Source organism: Cervus canadensis, chromosome 3 (genome assembly GCF_019320065.1).
Source record: "Cervus canadensis isolate Bull #8, Minnesota chromosome 3, ASM1932006v1, whole genome shotgun sequence".
NCBI lineage: Eukaryota > Metazoa > Chordata > Mammalia > Artiodactyla > Cervidae > Cervus > Cervus canadensis.
Genome location: NC_057388.1, coordinates 111,152,941 through 111,173,694, shown reverse-complemented (window position 1 = coordinate 111,173,694; position 20,754 = coordinate 111,152,941). Strand labels below are relative to the sequence as shown.

General features: G+C 50.9%; 1 protein-coding gene across 4 annotated transcripts in view; it reads right to left on the bottom strand.

The window, feature by feature from the left end:
• Positions 1–11,043: 11,043 nt before the first annotated feature.
• DYNC2I1 (dynein 2 intermediate chain 1) overlaps positions 11,044–20,754 on the bottom strand; it is a 46,515-nt gene continuing 36,804 nt past the window's right edge. For all 4 annotated transcript variants that reach the window (XM_043464006.1, XM_043464008.1, XM_043464005.1 and 1 more), the window contains 8 exons: positions 20,219–20,332; positions 20,065–20,126; positions 19,649–19,700; positions 17,770–17,830; positions 16,318–16,417; positions 16,041–16,172; positions 13,382–13,605; positions 11,044–11,374 (listed from right to left, as the gene is read on the bottom strand). In XM_043464006.1, coding sequence (XP_043319941.1) covers positions 11,200–11,374; positions 13,382–13,605; positions 16,041–16,172; positions 16,318–16,417; positions 17,770–17,830; positions 19,649–19,700; positions 20,065–20,126; positions 20,219–20,332 — 920 coding nt within the window. In that variant the 3' untranslated portion in view covers positions 11,044–11,199. The remainder of the gene's footprint in view (positions 11,375–13,381; positions 13,606–16,040; positions 16,173–16,317; positions 16,418–17,769; positions 17,831–19,648; positions 19,701–20,064; positions 20,127–20,218; positions 20,333–20,754) is intronic.

Genomic DNA, 20,754 nt, shown 5'->3' with positions numbered 1-20,754 from the left:
AGCCAGGAGGGACCAGAGCTGGTGTAAACATTTGGAGCCATTTTTAATACGGAGGTTTCTATTATTCTTAACAGAAAAGAGCATACTTCAAATAGCAACAACAAAATCACCAACATGAACATTTTCTCTTCGAGATTTGTGGCAGTTGTCTTGGCCCCTAAAGAAGGCCCTGACTTCCTCTTTCAAATCCCATTTCATTTCCCCCCTTTTCCCCTCCACACTATTATGTTTTCAGAGTAAACTCTCTGACGTTTCTGGCCATGCAAGTGAAAAAACCAGTGTAATTGACTGGTCATCCTTGAGAAATGTGTAGACCCCAGCTTCCTGAACTGAGTCCCCAAATGCTGCATCTCTGAGATGTCAGAGGTGACATGAGGCGGCAGTGACGGGGAGGGGTGCGGGAGGGCGGGGGCGGGGTCCTTTGGTTCAAGGAATTTTCCCTTGTTTCTTATTAATGGACCCTTCACACTTGTGTCCTATATGCAGGTGTACATACAGCTACGTGTTGCTTCCTTGTTTATTCCTTGACTGCCTGCTAGAGACTCACCTTCCACAGTCACTCTCGGGAAGTCCAAAGTCAACAAGCTCTTTGTTTTTAGCCCAGTTTTTCCAAATGCACTGTATTCCATTGACTCTAAGTAGCCATTGACTGAAAACGTAAGACCAGTTTGTGTACTAAGGAAGTAAAAGAGAAGAAATAAGCACCGTTAAGTAAAGTACGCCATCATGGCTGTGCGTTACAAGACGTTGTTGTTGTGATGTTCAGTCGCCAAGTTGTGTCCGGTTCTTTACGACCCGACAGACTTCAGCAGCTCAGGCCTCCCTGTCCTTCACCATCTCCCAGAGTTTGCTCAGAGCCCTTGTGGCTCAGTTGGTAAAGAATCCACCTGCAATGCAGGAGACCTGGGTTCGATCCCTGGGTTGGGAAGATCCCCTGGAGAAGGGAAAGGCTACCCACTCCAGTATTCTGGCCTGGAGAATCCTATGGACTGTATAGTCCACGATCACAAAGAGTCAGACACGACTGAGTGACTTTCACTGTCACATGTCCAGGAAACATTGCGACTCTAAAAATGTTATGATGCTCTAATGAGCATATTAGGGCCTGTTGACCTCTGATCCCTCTCCAGGCACATCGGCTACCTGCAGCCACCAGGCACACCCCCCAAAAGTCAGTGGTGTGAACAATTCAGATTATTTCCTCAGACTCCACAATCTACACTGTGGGCTCAGTGGGGGATTCCCTTGCCCGCTCCAGGGCCCTTCTCTCAGCCACCAACAGGGGCAGCCCACAGAGATGGCTGGTCACAGACCATGCTCTCTCGTGCGTCTGCCGGGCCGCCTGGAGGAGGTACGCTCAGGGCCCTTCGCTGTGGTCTCAGGGCTCCGAGCCGTCAGACGATGGAGGCCTGGGCATGCCGTGAGAGCCAGAATGAAAGGCACCACATCTGAAGGACGTCCAGGGCCGCTGGAGGTCAAGGGGCCTGGAGGCAGAACAGCTTGAGGAGACCCCAGACCTGAGTCTAGCTCCTCAGCCCCTTGGTGATCCCTGAACTGCCCTGAACTCCCCTGGGGGAGTCCAGGGGCAGGGGAGGAGGGATCCTGGAGACTGAAGAGCTGAGCGGACGGCCTCCGCCCTGGACCCCGGAGTGTGGTGTCTGAATCTCTCCAGGCTCAAGGCTGGGGGCTGACTCTCCACTGAGATCCTGGCAGAAACATGATTCACAGCCAAGAGCCAAGGGGAAACTGAAATAGATCCGTCCTAACCGGCAGTGAAGCCAGCCTCCATAAGCTCAAGGCCCTCCAGCATACAGCCCAGAACTTCCGAGGGCGTTGGGGGAAGCCAGCTCCAGGAGGTGTTCCTCACAAGGCCAGAGACGCAGCAGAAACAGGAACACTGACTCTCAGCTAAAGGCCAGTCAATAGGAGGAGACCCACCAATGAGTCAGCGCCTAACCAGTAAAGGGGCATTAAAATAGCTATAAAACACGTGCTAAAGAGTCTGTAGGTAAAGGATATACACAAGGAGCAGGAACTTTCAGAAGAGCTTTAGAAACTTTTCTAGAAAGATATTCTAGACATGAAAAATATAGTATTTAAAGTAAAAAAAGTCATTGATTGGGATCAACATTAGATTAAACACATCAAAATAAAATATTTGTGAATTTGAAAACAGGTCAATTAAAAAAAAAAAGTTTATTAAAAAGTGAAGAAAACCCAAATGACCTATGGACAATATCACATGGTTTACAGACATGCAGTTGGAGTCCCAGAGCAACAGAAGGGTGGCCCATAAAAATTACTTAAAACAAGTGGTGAAAAAAGGATATTTAATGAAACTTGCTAAAGATGGTAAGGATCTGCCCAGAGGAGCGAACAAGGACCCTCTCCAATGGATGGCTCCCCCTGCCCAGGAGGCCAGCAGAGGTCCCTTTAAAGGGCATCTTTGTCTTAGAGTTTCCCCCATTTCTGGGTCACTGTTTGCTATTCTGCTGCTGTGACAACACCCAAACTCTGGATTCCTTTTGTCTAATAAGCAGATCTCTCATGCACGACCCCAAGTCAGGACACACCAGAGGATCCCCTCTTCTATTTTCCCACAGTAAGTCACTGTACTCAGCCATCACTTACCTGAGTTACTTACCTGTCACTCACCCATGCACCCAGCTGTCCTTCAGAACTAACTCAGAACAAGGCTCACATGTATTACACTCTTACCCTGTGCCAGGAACTGTGCTAAACGCCCCACGTGGAAGGTAAATAAATGCATTAAACCTGCCGGCCCTCTATGCAGGGACATCATCACAGCCTCTGTGCCAAGTGGGAGGAGCCCAACCAGGCCAGGAGGGGCCCCTGGTCTAAACACCGTCTAAATCCGTCCTTCCTGCAAAATCCGAATGCTGGAGCAAGACAGAAAACAGGCCGAAGCAGCCATGCACCTGACTCCCCAGGCCTGCTTCCCTTTAGGAAGGCGACAGGGGCAGTTTGTGTGTCCAGTGGTGTCAGAGAGAAAGAAACACGGGTTGGGGTCAGGGGCCGCTGTGCGATGTGTTCTGTGGGGAGTCACGTGAGTTGCCCCATCACAGACACACAACTCCGGGCCCCGACCAACATCTGACCTCGGAGAAGACATCTAAGGAGCCCCCGGGGCCTTCTGGGAACCTACTCCCTCGGCTTCCTGTCTCTTTTCCATTCCTTCTGTGTTTCAGGCTGTTTCTAAAACTCGAACAAATAAGCAAAACTTCTAGGGTTTGAGAGTGTGAGGAAAGGCTGTGCCCACCCCGCCTGTGGTGAGTGGACCTGGGAGATGCCTTCCCTGGGGGACAAAGAGGGCCCCATGGAAAGGGTCAGTGGCTGAAATCAGGAGGAAAGGTGGCTTCGGGGATCAACAGGCCTGAGAGGCCATGGAGGGACGAGCTCGGGGCAAGTCGGCTCCAAGAAACCTTCCACTTCCCCCCCCCCCCACCGCCAAGGCCTTCCTCCCACATCCTGGTTTCTGCAGGTGACTGCTCCACCCACACCCAGCTGGAGCCCCACGGGAACCTCTCTGTGAGATGGTTGCTTCTCCATCCTTTACATAATAGGAGGGGCTGGATTGAAAGTAAAATAATCGCCCCTTACAGTGCCGAAGAAATGGATTTGACCTCCCAAACAACAAGTATAAAGGAGGTTTAGAATAATATCCGTTCATAAATCCCAGATTATTTGCATATAAATAAATGCACATTTAATTCAGAAGAAAAGAGGTTCTAATATTGATAGATTAAGAAAACTTCAATCACCCAATTACCTAGAATAGGGCAGACAATGTAGAAGACGCTTTCAGAAGACGCGGAAGCCGAGTCTGTGGTGAGCCTGTGATGAGAAGAGGTTGTCCTGTAACACCAAGAAGGAAAGTGAGGAAGACCAGCTTCTGAGAAACAGTCGTTAATAGAGCCGAGTGACCTCAGAGATCACTCTTCCCGAGAAACTGTCACCCAGACTTTTGGGAATTCCCAGGGCGGCCCCCTCTGAGCCCACGGATCAGAGACCAGCGCCTCTATAAACCCTGCTGGGGAGAGAGTATGCACTCCCACACACGTTGCTGCAAAACAGCGGGAGAGGCGTGCCGCCTAACCGGAAAGACAGCAGCAGAGACGCCCTTGACCCCTACTCCCACCTTCGGCGGGAAGGGCGGGCGTTTTCCCTCCCTGCTCCCCCTTCCCACTCTCAAGAGCGCTGGGTGGGAGGGTGAGGTCGTCACAGATTCCACGCTTGGGACCCTGTAGTCAGCTCAGTGCTGCTTTGCACACAAAGTGAGGCAATCTAAGCACAGAGGTTTCCCCCTGCGGGGCTGGTGAACAGAGTTTGGGGAAAGAGCCTGCTGGTCAGGTTCCACCCTTTCCTGGAGGCAACCTCCTCTAACTTTTGCTTTTCCTCTGATGCCCTCTTCAGGGTGTTTGTGAAAAGTGCTCTGAATCTAAGGCCTCTTGGTGAGTCATGCTTCATCTCTGGGCTATTGATATGGAGCTGGGGCAGCTGCCTGACCTGGGGTGACGGGGGGGACGTGCACTGGCCACCTTGGCCGGTCTCTGGACCAGCTGGGTCTGGGGGAACCGCGGCCACCCCAGGGGACAGACAGTTCCCAGTCGGAGCCTGAGTCACCTGTGCGTGAATTCTCCCGTTTGCCTCCGTGGGGCAAAGCTGTGGTGAGCTTGCCGGAGCCCCTCCTTTAGGTTACGGGAAGGAAAGAGGCACCATGCGCGTGCAGGTCCAGTGAGAGGCCCCTTGTGAGGCCCAGGGCGCCGTGATCATACCAGGAGAGGCCTGGCTCCCCTCCTGGCGGGACTGGTCCCTCCCTGGGGGGCCCCCAGCCTCTGCCCAGGGCGGCCTGTGGTCCTGCGTGGAGGAGCCTGGTTGGACTTCCCTCAGGGAAAGGGTTGAGCTCACCTTATAGCAAGCCTCCCTCAAATCTCCGAGTGTCACACAGCACTCAGCTTGTCCTGGACCCATAGGACGCTGGTCTCGTGAGTCGTAACACAGGCTTTCAGAGTCAGAAGGAAGCTCCACTCCTCTGCACTGCGTTCAGTGTCTCAGATTTCATACGGGGACAGTCGCTGAAGGCCAGGCCCACAGGAGTCAGCGGGAAAGTCTCCGGTGACCAGGACCAGCTCAGAGGAAGTGTAAGCGGTCCTCAGTGTGGAAAGAGATGCCACACTTTACACACTTCATGTGTAAACGTTTGTATGCTTACACATTTTATGGGTAAATGTTTGTATGTTTACACATTTTATGGGTAAATGTTTGTATGTTTACACATTTTATGGGTAAATGTTTTCACAAGAGGTGAGGGGAGCTATGGGGCTGGAAGTGGTTACTGAACAGGTTTTGGGGGCTGGGATTTGGATACGTACGTGTCACCCACCCGATTATCCCACACTTTCTGAGCGGGTTAGGCCAAGGAGCTGATGGGAGCAGACAAGCCATGCGGCTGCGTCTGAGCAACACGGTGCCCTGGATGCCAACAGCCACTGGAGGCAGGAGCAGGACTCTGACCAGGGGTCCTGGAGCCCCAGTGAGCAGGGAAGAATGCCTATGTCTGGGCCTCTCGTTGGCAAGAGGTGAGGTGATGCCACTGGGTTCTCAGAGGACAGGCACAGATGTGCCCCTGAGCCACAGCACTTGCTGTGTGGTGATGTTTCTGCAATCAAGGTGCATCTCGGAACCAACACCAGAGGAAATCAAGCAGGCACGCGCTCACACTCCCAGCCCGGCCCTGTGGCCTAGCGGGCTACAGTTCCCTGCTTCTGTCATACCACACACAGCGAGACCATAATTTCAGTTTCAGTCCCTAATTATGACTTCAAATAGTTTCAAAACTTCTTCAGTCTGAAGCATTAAAATAAAAAGTTAGTGGGCATACCACTGACTGTGCGCTGATGGCCGAACGGCAGGGAAAGCCGGCACCCAGCTCTTCCCAGCCCCACCATTCCCCTTCCCAGCCCCTCGTCTGCACTGTGCACAGAGGCTGAGGCAGCAGATGGGACGTGCGCGTCTCCTGATGCCGAGAGTCGTCCGCTGGCGGGGCTGAAGGTCCCAGCAGGGCCGTGCCTCCCTGCACAGGGACAGGCCGTCCCTGACCCGCAGCAGGCATGCTTCTGGCTTCCCCAAGGGCACAGCACACTCCTGAGCATGCCCTATCAGTACGGACGGCGGGGGCGCTCCTGTGGGAACTATGGGAACGCTGCCCTGCATCTGGACGGATTAGCCAGTTGTTAGTGGCTCTGTTTCTTGGCTGCAGACTGAAATCTTAGCAAAGGGCCAGCTGGCCTGCAAAGCACAGGCTGGATCAGGGCAAACAGATTTGTGCAACCCACCAGAGCTTCTGGAAAACAGCTCAAAGGGCAGATAGTGCATAGAATGGGCCAGGACTTTCTTTTATAAATGATAGGGTTGAGCATTATGGGACGGGTCATATTCTTGATTTTATTTAAGAATAATTATGCTTCACTAAGCCTTAACGCTGCCCCTAGATTATCTGATGCTCTATTTCTTATGAAAATAAGAGAAGTGCGATTTCAATATACCCCTTTGTGACTCGTTAAAAAACCCAGACCTTTGGAAACCTCTTCAAATCTTACTTTGCATCCTCACAGCTACCTTCTAAAATCACCCCAAAGCACCCACCAAGAAGAACTCAGTGTCCACTAGAATGCAGCCCTTGGTGCAGCACAGAGCTAGTAACCTAGTTCTTAGTTCTTGCAGAGAGCAGGGTGAGGCCCAAAAATATGGGAGGAAGGCAGGCGCTCTCTCTGGGCCTTGCAGGAAAGGGTGGCCAGGCTCGGCGCTACTGAGGAGGCTGACCTTCTCCATGGATGGACCAAACATGTCTTAAACGACAACAAGGAAGAGGAGCAAGGGGCGGGATTTTCATCCTGACTGCATATAAATATCTCATTAAAAAGACAATGGTATAGTCACATGCAAAGAATGATATTGGGCCCCTATCTACTTCACACTATGTACAAAAATTAACCCAGAAAGGATCAAAGAACTAAATTTAAGAGCTAAAACTAGAATATACCTAAAAAGCATACAGTAAGTCTGCAATTTCTTGTTAGGCAAAGCCTCTTACACATAACACCAAAAGCACAAGCAACAAAAGGAAAAACAACTGGATATCATCAAGATCGGAAAATTGTGTTACAAAGTAAACCATCAAGAAAGTGAAAAGACAACCAACAAAATTAGAGGAAATATTTGTAAATCATATATTTGATAAGGGACATATCTAAAAACAAATGAAAAACACTAGTCAACAATTTCAAAGATATATTGCCCAATTTAAAAATGGTAAAACAATCTGAATACACTTGTCTGTAAAGGGCCGATATGTATGAATGGCCGATAAGCACATGAGAAAATGCTCAACATCACTGATCTTTAGGGAAACGCAAATCAAAACCACAGTGAGACACCAATGCACACACAGGTTATAATCAGAATGTCAGATGGTGCGTGTTGGCAAGGATTCCACTCTGAGGTGGGTACCCAAGTAAAATGAAGACACACAAAAACTAGTACACAAATGCTCCCAGTAGCACAGTAGCCCCAAACTGGAAACAATTCAAGTGTCCAGATGATGAATAAACAAAATGTGGTACAGCCATACAATTGAATAAAAAGAAATGGAGTACTGATACATAGAAGAATCTTGTGAACATCATTATGTAAGTGAAAGAATCCAGTCATAAAAGGCCACATATTATATGTGATTCCATTTGTATGAAATATCCAGAATGGACAAATCTACAGACATGAAGTAGATCAGTGTCCATCCTGGGTTGGTGGGACTGGGGACCACGGGGCGAGACTGCTATTGACACGAGATTTCTTTCTGCAGATACAGAAATGTTCTAAAGCTGGGTTTACTCGGCTGTGTTGGGTCTGCGGCACACGGGATCTTCTTGCGGTGCACGGACTCTCTACTTGTGGAGGGTGGCCTCAGTAGCTCTGTGGCATGTGGGGCCTCAGTTCTCAGATGGGGGATGGCACCCTCCTCCCCTGCACTGGAAGGTGGAGTTTTAACACTGGACCACCAGGCAAGTCCCAACCCTGTGGTTTTAACACCAAAGCCGTTGAACTGCTCACTGTAAATGGGTAAACTGTATTATATGTGAATTGTATCTCAATAAAGTTGCTTAAACAGTGAGAAAAAAAGACACAGGAAAGAAATCCAGTAAAACTAAAGATATTTGCCTCTGGATGGTCCAAATACAATTATCTTTTTCTTATTTACTTATTTAGTTTATTTGTAAATCTTTATTATTTTTTTAACCACAGAATACAGTGTGAGATTATCTGTTGAAAAACTGGATATGTATCTCCAGCTCTTGGTGAGTCTTTGGTGTGTGATAGGTTATATCTTTATCCAAGTAAAACTGTGAGCAAGAACCAGTAACACTGTACCATTGTGTTGAGTCCAAGCCCTCTCTGCTCACTGCATGCCAGGCCATGAACCTGAGAGACGAGGTGTTGAGACAAGGGAGAGACTTTAGTCGGGGAGCTGGCAGACCAAGAGGATGGCAGGCTAGTGTCTGAAAATAACCATCTTACTGGGGTCTGGACGCCAGGTTCTTTTATAGATCAGAGAGAAAGGAGCAACGAAGAACTAAAGTCAAAAGGCAGAACAGAGAGGGAGGTGCAGTGGGGAAGTAAAGTAAAAGGGTCTTTCAGTTCAGTTCAGTCGCTCAGTCATGTCCGACTCGTTGTGACCACGGACTGCAGGACAGCAGGCTTCCCTGTCGATCAGCAACTCCCGGAATTTACTCAAACTCATGTCCATTGACTCAATGATACCATCCAAACATCTCATCTTCTGTCACCCCCTTCTCTTCCCACCTTCAATCTTTCCCAGCATCAGGGTTTTTTCAAATGAGTCAGTTCTTCGCATCAGGTGGCCAAAGGGTCTTTAGTCTTGCAAAACATCTCCAAGGGACTGTCCAGCCTTCGGAAGGGATCTGTTAACCTCTTCTATTCACAGGTGGGCGGGGACGAACTGTCTCTCCTTGAGCTGAACAACGCCCTTTAGTTTACAGTGAGCAGAGGGGCAGGGTCCTGCAGGCAAGCCACTGAGTATGATTGTAATAATAAAAACAAGCCAAAGAAACAGGTTCTAATGTGGAGTCGGAACTGGCTTCCTCCCTGCAACAACTAGAAGATGATACCACCGTATTTAAGAGAAGTCTTCTCTTCTAACCGTACACAAATTAAAGCATCCTGACAGATTTAGAGCTTCAGCTCGGCTCTGCTCACAAAGCCCTGAGGACCTGGCTGTGCTGGGAGGCGGCTGCTGACCCAGCAGGCGGAGCCACTCCAGGGTTCAGGGCGGCGCAAGGGGCGGTTCCGCGAACGTCTGCAAACGCTGGGCGTAGGGTGAGGGGCAGGCGCGGGGCTCCCCGCAGGGAGGGGCGGGACCGGGTCGGAGGAGGGTGCGGGGCAGACGCGGGGCAGACGCGGGGCTCTGAGCAGCTCTGCCCTCTGCTTTGCTCTGTCTGTTGTTTCAGACCAGTCGGTTCCCAGGTATCGACACCACACCACACCACACAACACGCTGTTTCCCTGGACCCATCACACGGAAGGAGCAAAACCCTCAGCAGAGGCAGGCGAGTGTCCAGAGGACGGAGCTCAAACCCACAGACCAGACCCTGGACCAGTCTTGTTTACGGTTTCCTGTCTTGATTGCTTATCCTCAAATCTCTGTTAAATGTAAAAAAGCAACACAAGATTACAAATAGCTAGATACAGAAGCCAAATTACCTTCAGGTACTTTAGTCCATTCATGAAAAAAAGATGAATGGAGAGCTGAACACTTTCAAAGTGAAGTCTTCACACTGAGACAGTGATGCTGATAGTTCTCCCTGTAAGAGATTCCTCAGCCCCTCCTCCGGGAAACCCTCGTGGAGCCGGAGCCGGGCTGAGGCAGACTCTGAGGCTCTGACCACCAATGGGACAAGCGCACTCGCACTCCCTGGAGCTCATCCACAAGTGGGCAGAGTCCCCGAGGCTGGCACTTACGGAGCAGCCAGAGGGCAACTGAGGCCGAACTTCCAACACTGTGGCCACCTGATGTGAAGAGCCAACTCACGGGAAAAGACCCTGATGCTGGGAAAGACTGAAGGCGGGAGGAGAAGGGGACAACAGAGGATGACATGGCTGGATGGCATCACCGACTCGATGGACCTGAGTTTGAGCACGCTCCAGGAGGTGGTGAAGGACAGGGAGGCCTGGCATGCTGCGGTCCACAGGGTCACAGAGGATCAGAGACGACTGAGGGACAGAACAGCAGCAGGAGACTTCCAGAGACTGGACCGGGGAGGCCTCGGAGAGGGAGTGGCTCTGAGCCAGCCACAGCAAAGGCCGTGCCAGCAGGTGCAGCAGGGCACAGGGCTCTAAGAGGACCATGGGCAGCTGAGGGACTTACGAGAAACGCGGGGCCCTGGGAGCCTGTGTTCTCTGCCGGCTCCCAGTTCTGGGTTTAACCCCCCTGTCGCTGGCACGAAGCAGCAGCTGCTTGTGGCCCAGAAAGAACAAACCCCTCCCCCCGCTGACCACTCACCTGTCACCGTGTCAGTGATACTGGGTGTGGGCAGAGGCATCAGCCCAGGGTTCTCCTGCCCCTAAACTGCTATGATAACTGTACAGTTAAGAGAACTTATGTACTCACATCATCCTTACACAAAGCTAACTGTTAACACTAAAGCATAAAGCAAACGTGCCTCAGTAGACATTCCATTTACAGTAGAAGAAGCGCAAGAAAGTCCTAAGAAAACACAGTGGGAGGTCATTTCACTGGAGTCAGGTCTTTAATTTAAACCAGTGAATATGTCATTTTATATAAGACTAAGAAAACTTCATTAAAATATATTTTCATTTGGAGTGTTTAAAAATCTCATAATAAATTTTACAAAGCTGTTTTGAAAACGAGTAGAAATATCCTTGGAAAAGTGTCCCATATGGCTCTCTGTTGCCTTTGGAGTTTAGTATACACTAAGAGGTTTGCTGTTTCCATTCAAAAATAGTGATTTATTTATGGCGTACTGAAGTGATAGTTTTGAAAAATGAATTCTGTACAGACACACGCCTTCTATCTATACAAATGTACATGCATCCGATGTAAGCTTGGAGCCACCGCACGACTTCATCTCAGGGTCCCGCCACCTACGGGGCTTCCCGCAGCAGCAGCCGCAGCCTCTGCAGTTCATCACTGGCCGGGGTTGCCCACTCCCGCCGCAGGTACTGGATGTCCACACTCCCAGAAGCTCTGGCCAGCACCAGGGCCAGGAAGCCACCGCGGGTTTTCTCTGCTTCCCCCACAACGGTCATGGCCACCAGCCTGAAATCAAGAAGCACATGCGGTGTGACCCTGAGCCACCTGATTATCTGCCTCCCCCGGGGGCAGCAGGAGGGAGAGGAATGCTGAAAACACAGTGGGCAGCTCTCTGACAGCAGTCTGGGGATGGTTTTCTGGATCTGACTCCAAAAGCAAACAGGTGGGATGACTAAGAAGGTAGAAGAAGCCAGAAACAAACAAGAAGGGCCACCTAGAGGTGGAGAAGACATTTGCTAATCCTATGTCTGTTAAAGAGTTAATATCTAAAATATATAAAGACTCATACAACTAAATAGCAAAAAAACACAAGTAATCCAATTACAAAATGGGCAGAAGACCTGAACAGACATTTTTCTGAAAAAGATACACAGATGGCAAACAGACATGTGAAAAGATGCTGAACATCACTAATCAACAGGGAAATGCAAATAAAAACTACACTGAGATATCAACTCACAACACTGAGATATCAACATCAGAATGGCCATCATCAAAAAGACATGAAATAACAAACATTGGTGAGGACACAGAGAGAGGGGAGCCCTCGGGCACTGTAGATGGGAATGTCAACTGGTGAAGACACCATGAAAAACAGTATGGAGGCTTCTCAAGATTTAAAAATAGAACTAACACAGATCCAGCAATTCCACTCCTGGGTATTTATCCAAAGAAAATGAAGTTAGTATCTCAAAGAGATAGCTGCATCCCCACGTCCACTGCAGCACTGCTCACAACAGCAGGACATGGAAACCACCTAAGTGTTGGGTGTGGGACATCCCCATGTCCACTGCAGCACTGCTCACAACAGCAGGACATGGAAACTACCTAAGTGTCAGGTGTGGGACATCCCCATGTCCACTACAGCACTGCTCACAACAGCCAGGATGTGGAAACTACCTAAGTGTCGGGTGTGGGACATCCCCATGTCCACTGCAGCACTGCTCACAACAGCCAGGATGTGGAAACTACCTTAGTGTCTGGTGTGGGACATCCCCATGTCCACTGCAGCACTGCTCACAACAGCAGAACACAGAAACAACCTGAGTGTTGGGGCAACCCCACGGGCACAGGACGATTCATACTGGGAAAAGTCTCCCTCACACAGGCCACAGCATCCTCAGTACCAACTCTGGGCCCAAAACCAAGTCTCAGTTGTGAGTCAGTGTGCGGCCACAGGAGGGGGTCTGGCTCCTACAGCTTCTCTGTCAGCCACTGGTGACAACATGGATGGACCCTGAGGGCATCACTCAAAGTGAAGTCAGTCAGAGGACAGATACTGTGTGATCTCACTCACACGTGAGCCTCCCCCATCTAAAACAAGCTCAGCTCACACACAGAGAACTGACTGGTGGCCAAATGAAGGGGTGGGGGTGGGTCAAATGGGTGAAGGCACACAAGCTTCTAGTCATAAAACAGCAAGTCATGGGAAGTACTGTACATGACAAATGTACTTAATAACACTATTGAAAATCTGAAAGTTGCTAAAAGAGTAAACATTAAAAGTTCTCATCACAAGAAAAAAATTCTGAAACTATGTGAGGTAACAGATGTAATCCTCTGATAATATATGCAAATATCAAATTATTATATTGTACACTTGAAACTAGCATATTTTACATCAATTATACCTCAATATAAACAAAAAACAATAGATAATACTTCTTTAATCCTGAGACTATTTGGGGCTATTATGAAATAAACCCATTTTAAAGTGGCTTTTTCAGAACTTAAATATAAAAATAACATTTAAATTTAAATATATAAATATAAGTGAATATAAACTTGGAGAAGGAAACAGCAACCTACTCCAGGATTCTTGCCTGGAGAATCCCATGGACAGAGGAGCCTGGCGGGCTACAGTCCATGGGGCTGCAGAGTCAGACAGGACTGAGAGATTAACACAACAATAAAGTATGGTGGCCTTATACATAAACCAAGACAGAAGACCATCAGTGATGGGTCTGCAGAAAGTCACCTGTGGCGTCTCACCCTGGGCTTTCCCAGACTCACCTGTCTGGACAGATGGGCTGCCGGGACACAGGCCCCAGATCGCTCTCCAGGAGGTCCCACAGGTACACACAGGACGTGTCGTCCTGCACCAGAAACACGGCCGGCCTCGTCAGGGACCACTGCAGGCCGGTGACGGCGCGGCCGCAGGTGCTGTGGTCCCACTGCAGGAGCGGGCGCTCTGCGGTCAGGCGGTGCAGCCGGATGCTGCCATCAGAACAGCCGGCCTGGGGGAGGCGGGGAAAGGGCATCACAGTTCTTCCCTCTCTTTCACTCAAACTCAGCAGCCAAGGGAAGTTCTCACAACATTAGCTTTCACATTTACACAGCAAAAACATTTGGTTTATTCTTTTGCTTCCCAAACATCAAATCATAACATTCCATCTTGTTCTCACAAATTACAAAGGTGGGCATTTGGAGATCCTGACACACTCCATACCTCCTCCCCTCCAAAGAGGGCTGATAATCAGTGACTATATAAATAGGTGTTTATTTTTTAACAAAGCTGAGTATCATTGATTCAAACATAGGACATCAAGACTGGAAAGACTGACTTAAAAAGAAAAACCCACATACATTTGTACCAATAATACGGTTTTATATTTCTTTTCAATTGAATTTCCCATAAAACAAAACTTAGCTGGTCTAGTAAAAGAATAAATTTTTAGCCTACTAAAATTAATTCCTTTTTACTCAACATATTTAATTCTTCACATACTTAATCTTTCCAAAAAACCAGAGGCAAGAGACAGCAATCACAAAAGGGTCTGTGAATCCCAAAATAGAGGAAACAGACTTATTACAGGTAACAGGAACTGGGTTCAAACTGCTGGGGGGGCAGGGGAGGAGCCCATCCTGGGACTGGGGCGTGGCATAAGAGGACACCTTGACAATGTCCTGGACAACGCGCACTCTGACTGCCCAGGCCTGGTATCTAGGTGTCTTTCTCCTAACAGGAGCCAAGACTCCTTGGAGGGATGGCTGATCCCAAGGGTTCCTGTACCAGAAAGTGAGAGGCGCTCACGGATCCAGTGCCCCTGCCCTGGGGGGACCATCTGAGAGCAGAGTATACAGAGGCAGTGACTCTGAACCCACTGAGGGCACCGAAGAGCCGTGTCCACATTAGGAAGGAAAGACACACAGGGGGAGAGGAGGGGTCTTCCCATCAGGGTGCCTCCAGGAGTAAGCAACAGGGTGACAGAACCACCCTGGGACAGATCCGCCCTGCAGAACAGGGGCCCTGGGACAGACCCGCCCTGGGACAGACCCGCCCTGGGACAGAACCTCCCTTAGGACAGAACCTCCCTGGGACAGAACCTCCCTGGGACAGAACCTCCCTTAGGACAGAACCTCCCTTAGGACAGAACCTCCCTGGGACAGATCCGCCCTGGGACAGAACCTCCCTTAGGACAGAACCTCCCTGGGACAGAACCTCCCTGGGACAGACCCGCCCTGGGACAGAACCGCCCTGGGACAGAACTTCCCTTAGGACAGAACTTCCCTTAGGACAGAACCTCCCTGGGACAGAACCTCCCTTAGGACAGAACCGCCCTGGGACAGAACCGCCCTGGGACAGAACTCCCTGGGACAGATCCGCCCTGGGACAGAACCTCCCTTAGGACAGAACCTCCCTTAGGACAGAACCTCCCTGGGACAGATCCGCCCTGGGACAGAATCGCCCTGGGACAGAACCTCCCTTAGGACAGAACCTCCCTGGGACAGATCCGCCCTGGGACAGAACCTCCCTTAGGACAGAACCGCCCTGGGACAGAACCTCCCTTAGGACAGAACCTCCCTGGGACAGAACCTCCCTGGGACAGAACCGCCCTGGGACAGAACCTCCCTTAGGACAGAACCTCCCTTAGGACAGAACCTCCCTTAGGACAGAACCTCCCTGGGACAGATCCACCCTGGGACAGAACCTCCCTGGGGACAGAACCTCTCTTAGGACAGTACCTCCCTTAGGACAGAACCTCCCTGCAGAACCTCCCTGGGGACAGATCCCCCTGGGAGCAGGAGCTCAGCCCACACATTCCCTGCCCGGCCCTGACTGACCAGACTGGGAAAGAGGAGCCCACAGTCAGGACAAGGCCTGTCTCTAACCATGAGGAGACACTCCCTGACTCAACTTGGGGCATCAGGTGCCCAGGCCCTCTGTGAGGTGCTAAGTCTGTTTCCAGGTGAGGGCAGCAAGGATGGGACACAGTAAGTGGACAGGACTCCTGACCTGGGCCACGATCCCGCTCACAACGGACACTGGTGGGACAGCCACGGGGCCACAGTCAGGCCTGCAGACAGCAGGACTGACGGACCGACCCGCGGCCACAGGAGGTGAATGCACATCAGCCCCTGGGGTGGAGCACCCTGGCCACACGCGGGCCACTGCACACTCAGGGCGGGCGGGGAGTGCTCTGCGCCATCCTTAAAACCTCTCTACAAACTTACATTAGGTCAGAATAAAAAGTGTAAAGAAAAAAAGAAAAAAAAAAAAAGAAAAAAAAAAAAGTGTAAAGAAGATCCACACGACAGCACAGTGGAACCAACTGTGCTGACCACGCAGATGGGACCTCAGGAAGCCAGGAGCCGACGCATACAGAACCAAGTGCTGGAGATTACAGCAGACGCTGCCAAGGCGTCAGTGCTTACAAACAGGCGTCCTCACCAGGAATACGGGCTCCTCAAATGGTGAGAAGTCAATCACGGTCACTTTCACAGGCCTCGGGCCCTGCTGCTGGGGCCGGAACAGCCTGGGAGACACTCTGACGTCCCGTCTGCTGCCGTGGCTGACGAGGCCCTGTGGGGGGAGTGAGGGGGTGGGAACCAGGTGGGGTGAGGCTATTTAAACAACATTCTGATTAGAGCAAACACGAAGCTAAGCTCCAATGAAGATACTTATTAAGCCACTGTAGTTATAGAAAGAGGTCTAGACGGTTACTCACCACGTCTGTGCCGACAACAAAGTGATTAGGGTCTGAAGGCAGAAATTTAACGTTCAGTGTCTGCACGGACCCCCAGGATTCATAACCCTTATGAGAAAGGCTGGAAACAAACAACAAAGATGAATAGATGGGCAGTCTTGAAACTGTCAGGGCAAAGGTGACACCAGCACTTGTCATCGGCCACTGGACACGTCTCCAGTTCCATTTTCTGGGCTCCGGACAGTCCCTTCACCCATCCCGTCACTCACTCACTCACTCACTCGCCCACACTCCACGTGCCCCCTCCATGTGTCCCGTGCCACAGCGACAAGGGGACAGGCCACCAGGACCCCCTCAGCGGAGGCCTCGCGGCCCCAGGGTTCCCCCCACCCCAGGGACACCCACGTTCGGGGACCGAGGGAGGGGGCTGAGGCTGGCGAGGTGGCTCTGAGCTCCGGGGCCGGGCAGCTCCGTCACCCTCCTGCCAGAGGCCAACCCTGTGGGCCGCAGTAGCCACGGGCTGCTGGTCCGCACTTGGGGGCCCCTAAGGGAAAGGCCCCACAAAGCAGCTGACAGAGCACACTCCGTGTGGCCAGCGTGTGGGTGAGGTCTGAGTGGATGTCTGCTGCACCCCGACAGGGGCTGGGCACTGCTAGGCGTTCTGTGGGGGAGATCCAACATCAGCTCCAGGTGACACTTCCTTTAAAGCAGGTGAAGACCAACGCAATGCGAGGCATGAAGTGACAAGGCCGTAATGGAGATGAGAAGAGTCTCACAGAAATTCCACGAGGGGCTGGGATTGCCCAGGGTGGAGTCTGCAGTTTATTAGGTGGGTTTTTGCAAACATTAACAGATTCCTTGTTGTGCTTATACTGAAAGGAACGGCAGGTAATGTCTAACCGCAAAGCATGCATGGACTCATTAACACAACCCTGGGGTGCTCCAACTGACGAACACCAGGGAGGCTAATATCAGGACTCTCCAGGTCAGTCGCAGGCTGGGAGCCAGCCCAGCTGCAGTGAGTGACAGCAAGAGACAGCTTTGGGAAATAAGTTAACATGAGACACATAAATATACACAATATTCATATAGCTAGTAAGGTTTTTACATCACAGTAAGTTATTTAAGCAAAAACAGAAAACTAATTTCTGAATAAAACTTTCATGTCAATGTTTTCAGTTTCTGAACCTCATCTATTTAATTTCAGGGTTGTATTAAAACTGGATGAAAAACAGTCAAATAGTACCAATTCATATGATAGAAAATATTTTAATCCAAGAAAAAATGTTAGCTGTAACACCTGGCAATTGCATTGCTACACTGACTCATTAACAGCAAACCAGTTAGCAAATAAACTACTTAGCAAAAAAACAATGTCAGAAGCCAGGATTCTCCAGCACCAGTCTGACCATAACTTATTACCTAAGGCTGTTTCCTCCTGTGGGAAACAGGGCTTAATGGGCATAGACTCACCTGTCACTCAGCTGGATCGCAGCGCTGTGTACCAGTTTTATCCGTCCTCCAGGTATTAAACCTACAGAGTAACCAGGAATAAAGGCACCTCTTGGTACAAGTTATACCAAAACCCAAGCATCTGGAATTCCTTTTCACTGTTTAAGGCCTGGGCTGGGAGGAACATCAAAAGTAGGGCGGTGAGGGCTGCCCCGCCCTTGTGCAGGGGAGGGCCCTGCAGGTGCCTCGGATGAATTAGGAGCTGGCAGCTGAGGGCCTGGAGGGAAGAGGGCTGCTAGAATCAAAAGCCTTTCCATTTTTAGATTTCATTTTAAAATGGAAATATACTTCTAAAAGCAAAAAGTGAATATTCAACAGTCCTCCAGTTCCCCACAGAAACCCTCCTCTGGAAATCTCCTCCCACTGGTCTGGGTTACCTGTGCTGGCGGGGACGTCCCTCCAGCCCCATCCCGCCCCGACACCCCCCACGCAGCCCTGCTCGCAGCCCAGGGAACAGAGCCGACTGCAAGAGAGGCGGAAAAAACGGCCCCTTGGGAGTGAAAGGCTGTTGCTGAGCCATGAAAGATGCCGGGATTCTTGGCCTCTGGAGGAGAGGAATTCAATCCAGGGTCAGAGAGGAGGCTTGATTGCTCAGAGCTTTTGTGTGATAAACATTTATTAAAGTATAAAAGAGACAGACAGCTTCTGACGTAGACATCAGAAGGGGGCAGGAGAGTGCCCCCTGCTGGCCTTCAGCAGTAGGTTATATTCCTATCAGCAGGCTGCTAAGTAAAGGAGATGTCTCAAAACTCAGAGGGCACCAGGCCTCTCACCCACGACAGGCGTTTTGAGATAATGCTGGCACCAGGTGAGTCGTCCCCGCCATAAAACCAGTGACATGAATCTTGAAGAAAGGCAGGTTTCCAAGCAAAGACATAGTCTCCTTAAAACACAGCTTAGGAGAACATTTGCTGAGTAAAACATACTGGTTTGTCAAGTCGATTCTGAGTCTTAGGAGGAACCGACTTGAAGAAAGACAAAGGGTCTAGGGTAAATACACAGTACATTAACATAGCTTAAGACAAACATTTCCATAAGAAAAATGCACTGGTTAGCTCAAAGTTTGAGACAAGTTAAGTTCAGGTGGAAACAGGTGTCATTATGGCAACACAGAATTTTAACAGAAGCCTCTTTTTAAATCTGTATAGAGAAGGGGAAAAAAATATAACACTAGCTTCCTCCTGCCGCTCAAGAGAGAGAGAAAAAAACGTCTGCCACTTGCAGCCTATTTCCTCCGTTTGGAGACCCCTGGCCTCCCTGGCTTGTTACCCTCTCAGGAGGGACCCCCGCAAGGCCCCGCAGCAGCACCAGGCTCCCAGCACGGGCCCTGCTTACAGGAGATGCCCCTCCTTCATTTCAAGAAGTCAGGGACAGTCAGAGTGGCTCTGGTCCTATTTTTTGGCCAGATCTATGGCAGCGCCTCCAGCCTGGTCACTAAACAACCAACTGGGGCTCTGAGAAGTGCAGGCTGGGGCTCCTTGGTGCCCGAGCCCTGGGCATCAGGACAGCAAACTGCCAGCCAAGCCCCTCTCCCCCACCCAGGGGTAGGGCTATGGTCAGAGACCTCAGGGGTCACACCAAGGGCTCCTCAGACATGAGTCACAGGGACGCCCCAGGGGATGAGAAGCAGACGCCACACAGGCACAAAGAGGACACATGTCCTCCTGCGACAAGGGCGTCAGGCCTGTGCAACAGTCGGCGGGCGGGTTATAAAATACACGACTTTAGTCTCCATTTTCCATGCAACTAGTAGCTGATTCTTCAAAGTGATTCTGGGTATCTCTAATCTTTAATGATTCTAGCAAACGTTGCCTAAAATTAGTTTTTTATTTTTAGTTACCTAAGTCACTTATTGAACCTGCAGCATCTGCCTTCTGTAATTCAACCACCACCTGAAACAGACCATCAGAGACGAGGGTCAGCACACAGAATAAGCGGGAAGCAGTCTAAGCAAAGCACAGCTCTGATCAAGACAGCACGTCACGCAACATGCTAAGGACACAGCTGCTCCAGAAGGAAGACTAATGTTTAAATGCTATAAATCCCCGACTTTGACCTTCTTCTTCCCTCCCGTGACAGGCCCTGAAGCTGCCCCCTTCCGTCCCTTGTTCCCCCGGGAGTTCCCTGCAAGCTGCCTCGTCCTGGTTCCTGGCTGAGAGCTCTGCCGCCTCTCACATACATGTCGCCCCCTGCCCTTCCCCCACGCCCACACACATCACCGCCTGTCCCCCACCACTGACCATGTGCCCGACTCACCCACACATTGAGAAGCCCGCTTTCGTCCAAGGAAGCAACGTGGAAGGACAGGCCTGCCGTCTCTGGTGAGGGCACAAGTGGGGAAGGACTGGCTCGTAACCAGAAACCACGTCCCACACTGGAGCTCAGATTTACAGAAGTGAAGGTCACATACCGTCTTGAGTAGAGAAGGGTGAAAGCACACAGGTCTGCCTCTTGCAGACAGACCCCGTGATGGGCTCTATTGCCTGGAGGGGGCTGCGGTGGTTCACGGACATCAGGACGCCGTCTGGGGGCAGAGCACAGGCAGTGTGCGCATGTGGTGGGTCACGGAGCACAGCCGCCTGTGGGGGGCACACACGTGTCCCCAGGCGCCCAGCCACGCGCATCACTGTGGAAGTGCACGCGCCATGGCTCTCGGCACGGCCGAGGAGCAGAGGCCACAGACCACGTCCGCCTGGGAGGAGAAGGCGAGCGGAGTCCCCCAAGCGCCGTGTCTGCACAGCTGCAGGTGCGAGGACAGGCTGGGGGGCGCGGGCACTCTCCACAGCAAGAGGAGGTCCCAGAGACAGAGGAAACTGCTTCTGGCTTCGGGAGGAGACAGAGGCTCGCGGCCAGAGCAGAAGCACCTTCACAGCCCAACAGAACAGAGCTCCTCTGACCTGGCAAACCCACCTGCAACATGCCCCCTAGCAGAGGAAGACAAACGCC